Raw genomic sequence first — 8,602 nt, forward strand, 5'->3', positions numbered from 1 at the left:
TTTTTTTTTTCCCCCAGCTCATCTGCATTGTGTGGTTTCAGAGCAGACCCATTAACCCGGAGCTCCCTTTTCAGATCCTCAATGGTTCTGAGCTTTCGGAGCACTACTCCAGGACCTTCATTCAGATGTCCTTCAGAAAGTTTTCGACAAATTACGTTGGAACTGTAATTTGTAATTAACTGGGTTTAAATTGCAGCTTCACGACTAAACTTGATCCTAGGCTGGTCCAACCTTGTCTGTTTCGCTGTCGTTTAGGTTCACAGACATGCTTATGTTTAGTTTTAATGTCTTAAAATGCAGACCATTTTGAAGGTCACCATAATAACAAACCCTTACAAGATTCCTTTTTATATAGAAATCAGGTCTGGTAGAACCAACAAAAAAAGACTTGAGTTTGCAGGCCTCTGGAGTTTGTCTCCTCTGTCCTCTGTGACTCTGGTGTCTCAGATCTCGCCCTGATTGAGCATCTGTAGGACGTGCCTGAACAAGCTGTAAGAACAGAGGTTGAACTTTGCAAACCAAAGCCCCCAAAAGCTCAGCTGCGAGCTTGCAGCCAGATGATGCAGGACAACCCCAAACATCAATCAGCGCATTAAACTAAAAGCCATGTATGGGTTCTAATGTTGAGGTAGATAAACCACCACAATTAACATGACAGCAAAACAAAGTTGTTGCCACTGGACTTTTCACATGATTGAAACTTTTTTTTAGCCATTTAATGTGTTCAACCTGTTAATTAATCTATAGTTGGGCTTTTATTTTGAAAATTAGAGTTTTGCATCTTTTTTTGAGTGTTTTTTTTTCTATTTTGTTGTTTTGCTCTGATAAGGAAGACATATCTTTTGGTACTGATTAGACTATTATATGTGTGTGTGGTGCTCAGACATCAGTCTATAGTCCCTCAGTACTTTAACTTCTCCATATCTTCATCCTTTTTTATCTTTTATGTTTTTTGATGCATATCTTGTTCTCCTCCACCATTCCATCTCTGAATGGATCTTTTTCTTCTCTCTGTGGTGCTCCAAGTAGTGGAGCACCCAGACAAACACGCCAACACACGTCCTGCAACTTCCTTGTTCTGTTGTTTTGCCACTCTTTTTTTTTTTTTTTTTTTAGCAAACTTTCATATTTAAAAAAAAAATGTGATTTTCATCTGGACCTTTCTGTTTGCTGTTCTCGCGTTAGATGGTGTGGATAAGAGACACCTGTTGCAGCGCTTCAGCGCTCAGCTGTTTGGGTGTGTGTGTGATCACAGCGCAGGTCCGGGTGTTTGGGGGAAGAATGAACTTTAAAGGCTTGAAAGACAAAGCTGAGTGGGGAAGCTATCAGGCTGAATAGAGCAAAGGATCTGTTGGTCTTTTAGATCTACAAAGCTTGCTCTTATTGAATGCTGCCATGTTGTGACTACGAGAAAACCCAAGACACTGTTTTCTAACGATTTCTACGTGGAAAGAGGACAGATTTTTTTTTTTTTTAGAGGAAGAGGATGGAGGATGTGGTAAACATGAAATGTCAGAAAACATCACAGTTTAATCATCAGCATACAGGATTCTTACTTTTATTACTGGAGATGACACAATACAAAAAATAACTAAAAACTAACCAGAATAAAAATGAAACTTAATATGAGCAGTCCTTGATAATACGTTATATTGTCTTGATTTTTTTTTTATATATTAAAAAGTACTGAAGAGGATGTGCTTGGGACTCATAGCTGCTTAGATAATCCTAGTTGTGTGGTCAGGGTGGAAAATATGTTACACTTTTCTGGATAAGTTTTGTTTTCATGTTAGTAAAAAAAGATGACTGTAAATAATAGTTTGTTTATTAATTTAATAGTTTATTTATAAAACTTTCAAGAGACAGTATAGAATAGGATGGAATAGAACCAAACTTTATTGATCCTGGGGAAATTACCTTGTTGCCATAGCTCTTTCAACGATAGTAGATAACAAAAAAATATACATAGAAAATTAAAAACAAAAAATATGTCCAGTTCTGACAGAAATATTTATGAAAGCTCTCCTTCCTGCAGTGAGGTGTTAAAGTGAAGGAGCTCCTCGGTCCATCGATGGTCCCGTGCAGGTCCATCCCTGCATCAGTCTATCAATCCTCTTCCTGTTACTGTCATAGCTGCTATAATGCTGTACGTTTTTAACATTTTTTATCTTCAAAATTAATAATTTTTCAGGAACATCTTTATTCTATCACAGTAAAACCTCAATATGGTAAATATAAATACAAATAGCTCATATATAGTAGGCATTGTTTGACAGTGTTTAGTGTTAGTGGTAATTGCTCAGCAACTTTTACTAGTTGTGTTTCATACTTTCACAATATTGTCAGCTAAGAAACACCTGGAAATTTATTAGTATATTGTAAAATAAAATGTACCTCATGGTCATTGATCGTTGCTAAAATTTGTGGTTGTTTTTCTTGTTCTGCTTTCTAAATGATTGATATCATTGTGCATTGCTTATTCATTGTTTTTGTATATTTCTCATTTCTACTAAATCAGTTCTAATGCTCTTGGATCTTTTATTTCTTTTCTTAAGGGTTTTGTGGATAGGATTATAGTATAATCCCTGATTCTGTACTACAACTGTCCCATCATTAGCCAGATCATTGCAGCATTTAGAGAACATTAATAGACAAACATTAGCATGAACTTGTTTGACCCACAGCCTTTAGACTGGTTTAGTCGTCTTTTTTTTTCCTAGAAGCATCTGCACTCAGTTAATGTCAGCAATGGCGTTTTTTTTTTTTTTTTTTTAAGGTTAATTATTTACAGAATGAGTTTCACTTGTTGATACCAATGACAAAACTAAACTCTGTTAAGTGTTGTTTCACCTTTTTTATGTCATAACGCAAAGAAAAAACTGTATTTTCCTTCACATTGTCTTAAGTCAAAAACGTACAATATCACACACATATGTCCATTTTCTACAGGTTGTCAGCATCCAATCGGTCTATCCAGAGGAAAAGCCAAAGTGTGCTGCTACAGCGGCTGGTACTACTGCCAGAGCTGCCATCAGGACAACTCCTTCCTCATCCCTGCACGCCTGCTGCACAACTGGGACACCACCAAGCACAAGGTGTGGATGCCAACATGTGCAAGATTTTCACCTACAATCACACTACAAAAAAAAAGTTTTCCCTAAAATTTAGTTTGTCAATGAGAGCTTCGTGAGATCACTCAAAACTGTTAACTATAAATGAAGCTACGGCCAAAAGCAAAACTTTAAATGATCCTGTCTGCTCAGTCTGAGCAATACAAACCTACTTCAACCTAGCTAGTTGAAGATTTCTACTGATACATGTCGTTTCCATAAATGTTCCACTTTCTGCACTTGTTCTGTTTCAGGTATCCGAACAGGCCAAGGAGTTCCTGGAGTTTGTGTATGAAGAGCCCCTGCTGGACGTGCAGCAGCTCAACCCCTGCCTGTACCAGCACTGTGAGCCTCTCAGCATCGTGTTGCGCCTCCGCCAGCAGCTCCAGTCCCTTCGGGCCTACCTGTTCAGCTGCCGAGCAACCATCGCTGAAGACCTCAGACGGAGGTATAAAGAACACCTTTGGGTTTCCTCATTACTTTTCCATTTTGATTTAGAGGACACACTAGTGCAGAAAATGCACTGACACACACTATTGTCTGCTCTTGGACGTGCACACAGTTTTAGGATCAAGAATTCTTCAATGTTGTAGTTTAATCATTTTTTCTCATCTTTGAGTATGAATCATTGGTCCATTTCTAGTGCTAAAAGATTCTTTGGTGTTCTTCAGGGATGCAGACTTTGTTCAGGTTTTTTTGCTCTATTTCTCTAGATAGCGTCATTAAGAAACATATGATTTATATTTATTTCTCTGCTGATGAGACCAAAATGTATTTGTTTATAAAACACAGTCAGACTAAACCAGCCTTGAAGGACATAATTTATTTTCTTTTTACTTTTACAAGTTTTACTATTATTCTTTGAAGCACATAAAGCTGAGGTCAGAATCTGAATCCTTCCTTTAAATGTTGTAGCTCTAATGTTTCTGAAAACGTCTTAAAGTCTCACTTTTTTTTTTAAGTTTGAAGTCATTTGTGTTAATTTAAAAGTAGCTCTAACAGAACATCCTAAAATAGCTATAATATTTGATTGTATTTACTCTTTTGTTGAGCACTTTCCTTCACCACTAAATGAGGTCCAGAGTGATTCACAGAAACTAATACAACAATACAAAGAAAAAACACAAAAATGAATAAAAACAATTAAGCACAAATTAAGAAAAAAACTGTCACACAAAACTGTCTAATTCACAGTATAATTCTCTTATAAGACTCTTCATTTGCTCTCTGTGTGAAGACGTTCATGTGTTTACTTTTGGTTTCCTTGCATTCCATTCTTGTGTGTACATTATTTGTGTAAAGACGCATGTGTGTACGTGCATCAGTGTGTGGTGATCGGAGGGGACCACACACACACACACACACATGCGCTAAAACCCCAGTCTACATGCTGATAGATGCCTCTTGCCCCCATCCAGGTCACTAATAGATTCGGATCTTTCAGAACTTTTCAAAGGGAAGATCAACAGAAAGATTTAGCTCCAAATGTCTTCCTACACACTTCAAATGTAAGCCTTACAATTTAGTAAAGCTCAGATGTCAAGAGTCAATAAAGTTTGAAAAATTAAGGTCAATTTGGTTTGGATTTTTTTTAATTTTTTGTATTTAGGAGTATATTTTGTATATTGTATATTTATATTTCTAGTCTCCTGTTCAATAAAAAAATAAAAAGACATGAAAGTAAAAAATTTGAATCTTACGGAAGAGGATTAGGGCCACTGAAAAAAAAAGCCCATGAAAAATTCTGACTTTAATCTCAGAATTCTGACTTTTTTCTCAGAATTCTGAGATTAAAAATCAGAATTCTGACTTAAAAGTCAGAATTTTTCATGGGCTTTTTTTTTTTCAGTGGCCCTAATCCTCTTCCGTAAGATTCAAATTTTTTACTTTCATGTCTTTTTATTTTTTTATTGAACAGGAGACTAGAAATATAAAAATACTAAGCAGAAATCATAAGTGTAGTTACTACAGAAAACAAAAAATATTATTTATTAATAGATTTTTGGTTGCATTGATGTATCTTTACCTATATAATTAGTGAACTGCTCAATAAACCAACATATATGCACTCATTTTATGTCTTACATTTTGCACTTCATTTGACAGGAAGTATAAATGAAGTTGCTGATTTTCAACTTAAAGAAAACACACTACCCTTTCCCTTCAATCTCTATTTGTTTTGGAAGTTTTTAAAACAACAGCAGCAAGAGGAAGAGTTGGTATATCTTAAAGAAATGGCACATTGGTCACGGTGGGTTACAAATCAAAGCGACGGCGTTTACTTCTCTCCCATTAGCTCATGCTTCCACTTCCAAACACTGCAGATGGATGAGGGCCATGGAGGTAAAGCCTTCCTGAAGTCATCCGTCTGCTTTTGGGGTGGAATCTGTCCACAAATGCGGCCGTCAGGACATGAATCCACAGAAGAATCGTCTTCTGTTGATCAATTCATGCTAAATATTTAATGTGCAAAGTATTACAGCTTATAAGTATTACAATTTATTTGACTTTAAACTCCATTTTTTTTATTATTGCTCATTGATAACAAATGCAAATTATGACACAGCTGCTTAGAAACAGGTTTCCTTCACTCCTGTGGGGTTTGTTCTGACAGCTGAATGATCTCCAGCTGAAGGCAGAGCTTCACAAAGTAGTCTCCAAAATGTCCCAAAACTTGATTTGCCTTCATGATTTACAGAACTTCATCTTTGACTCATAAGAAATACCAACAAAGTTTGCACAGCAATCTTCTTATTTCTCAAAATAATATCAAACAAATCTTTTGCAGTTTTCTGATAAAGATGTTTCTAAAACCTTCTTTAACTGTATTCGAAGTTGAGATGCAAAACCATCAGCGCCAATAGTTATCTCTAGTCCATACTTAACCCCATCTCTCCATCATGTTTACAGAATAAATCTGGTGAGACTTTTAGTGGAAAAGAAAATCAAAAGAGGAAATAAAAACCCTCACATTTCAGTTGTGGAGATGATGAGGATAAAAGCAGTAAAGCAGTTGGAGGTCTGCATGTTTTTGCATTGATTCTAGTTATAATAAATCTGTTTTCTAAAGTCACTCTCAGGTCATTTTAAAGCAATTAAAGATGGCAGCGTTACTTTTGTTTACAATTTAAATCAAATCTTAATTAATGAAAAACATTCTACTCATTTAGAAAATTAGACTAGTGACTTTTAAGTAGACTTGAGTCATTTTGTGGTTGTATGAGTTTATATTAATGTCACAAATTGTGACTATGAATAGAATAGAATACACCAACAAACAATTCACTAGCACTGCACCACTGTGGTCTTTTTAATAAAATCCTCAGGACATCATTTGACCAACTTGTAACTTTTGATATAGATCCTAGATTCCCTGTACTTTGGCACATATTTATTATTTTTGCCCCAAACTCAATTTATGCAAAAATAAATAAGGGCATTTACCCAATAGATGTGGGAGTGAAATCCTAGAGCTTAAAAAATAATTTTTTTTTTAAGAATCTTAAAGTTTTAATCTAATCTTAATCATCAAGGTGAATCCCTCTTAAAGCCTCTGTTTAATTAAAGTTTGATGCCTAAGCAGGAGGTAAAACCTAGAAAGCTAAACTCCAAGTTGCACTTCTACATTGTTTTTTTTTTTTACCACAAATGTAAAGTGTATCTAATTTATATTCTGAAAACAGATTGTGTTCAATTTTAAATGAAAAGTAAACTATTGGAATCTGTTTTTCAGCTTTAAAGGATGAGTAGGTGGTTTTATGTGATTTGAAGGAGCAGAAAACATTAAGCTAATAACGATTTATTATTTGTTTTTTGTATAAAAGGCCAAATCAGATTTTAAGAATCAGCATGTTGGCCAACTGTACACAAATACACATTTTTAGTCATGGACCCTCCTGTGGTACACACTGTACTACAGCTTTGGTTAAGGCGTGTCCTCTTGAGGTAAATGGTCTTCGGGTCTCTGATTTAAAGTTTAATAAGTCTTAAACAAATAACCTCAGTGGTTGGCGTATGTTTACATTGGTTATCAAATCTGTGTCTACAATTTATAATCAAATCACCTTTAGGGCGTGTTGGTTTGACTGGACCGTGTTCTTCTGTTATCTGAGTCCTGCTGTGGTAACCGTTGGTAACAGAGCCGATAGCGTGGATTATCAGGGCTGCTGGTGACTGTGATCGGTTCACACTTGTACCCTCGTCCTGGTGCTTGAGGGACACTCCTCCCAGCGGTGGATGGGATTCATCCTGGTGCCGTGCACTCCTCTGATCAAAGATGAGGCACATGGACACCCGCTCTGTCATCCTAAAAACATTTTTAGACCTGATGGAATCCCCAAAGCTCCTCAACAACTTCCACCACGTGTGTCATCCCAACCAGAACCCACTAATTCTGGTCCCAGCATCTGTTTAAAGTCATGAACAAAACCCACAAGTTCCTCTTTCAGGAAAGTTTGAGCTGAAGTTTGTCTGCGAAGTATTTTGAAGTAGTTGAAGTAGAAGAATGCCAGTTTTTGTGTGTGTGTGTGTGTGTTTAAGGGTCTTGTCTGTAATCTCTGCCTGTTTGTGTTTGCAGGATTTTTCCCAGGGAATACCTGTTACAGCACATTCACCTGTACTCCTTGGCTGACCTGCAGCAGGTAAGCAAGCATGTGCACAAACACAAACTCAATCCTGTATGTGTTTTTTATTTATTACAACTTCATATTTTTTGGCGCAATAATTGGAAGCTTCATATTGGATTTAGATTTTAATCTCTAATTTATGAATATTTAAGTATCAGTCTGTACTTCTTAAAGACCCGTTCCAAAAATATATATATGTTTATGTTTTTAACATGTTCTTGTTGCATTTTTCTGATGATGGAGGACAGATCATGAGCTTGAATCATGTTCAGTGTGAATGCAATATTAGGCGCATTCAGCGAAACAAGAGTCAGAGGCAAGTCTGTCCGTCAGACTTTATTAACTGTTTTCACAATAACTTTAGAACTACTAGCTACTAGGGCTGGGCGATAAAACAATAATTATCGTTATTGCGATATTACTTTTTTTCGATAGTGAAATGAGACTATTGCGATAAACTTTCGTGTTAAATAACACGGGAGAAAACCCCGGAAGAGCCGCGCTTCCTCTTCTTACGGAGCGGCTGATTCTAGGAGCCCAGACTGAGAGCGAGGGGGACGGAGGCCCCGAATGATGACAAAAGGACACAACAGAAAACATTATTTCAGTAAACCAATAACCAATATATAATCGCTAATACTTTTATTTTTAATGTCAAGGTAACGATGTTTATATATTTTGTTTTGGAAACGTCGTCACCGGACCCACCCCTCCTCTACATTGAAAATGGTTCGGTCCGACTGGATTGTTTTTCCGCAGCTGCGCTGTTTGTTACCGACAGACCCACAGAGTGTGAGAGAGAGAAGACACGCTTTAAAATCAGGAGTTTAAAACCTAATTTAGAGCAGAACCTCCATGAAAAAAGGA

The 8,602-nt window shown here is 36.5% G+C and overlaps 1 protein-coding gene across 1 annotated transcript in view; it reads left to right on the forward strand.

Moving 5' to 3' along the window:
• plekhm3 (pleckstrin homology domain containing, family M, member 3) overlaps window positions 1–8,602 on the forward strand; it is a 40,039-nt gene that overhangs the window by 18,450 nt on the left and 12,987 nt on the right. Inside the window, exons 4-6 of the mRNA XM_024286735.1 lie at window positions 2,950–3,095; window positions 3,365–3,558; window positions 7,687–7,750. Coding sequence (XP_024142503.1) covers window positions 2,950–3,095; window positions 3,365–3,558; window positions 7,687–7,750 — 404 coding nt within the window. The remainder of the gene's footprint in view (window positions 1–2,949; window positions 3,096–3,364; window positions 3,559–7,686; window positions 7,751–8,602) is intronic.

Source organism: Oryzias melastigma, linkage group LG21 (genome assembly GCF_002922805.2).
Source record: "Oryzias melastigma strain HK-1 linkage group LG21, ASM292280v2, whole genome shotgun sequence".
NCBI lineage: Eukaryota > Metazoa > Chordata > Actinopteri > Beloniformes > Adrianichthyidae > Oryzias > Oryzias melastigma.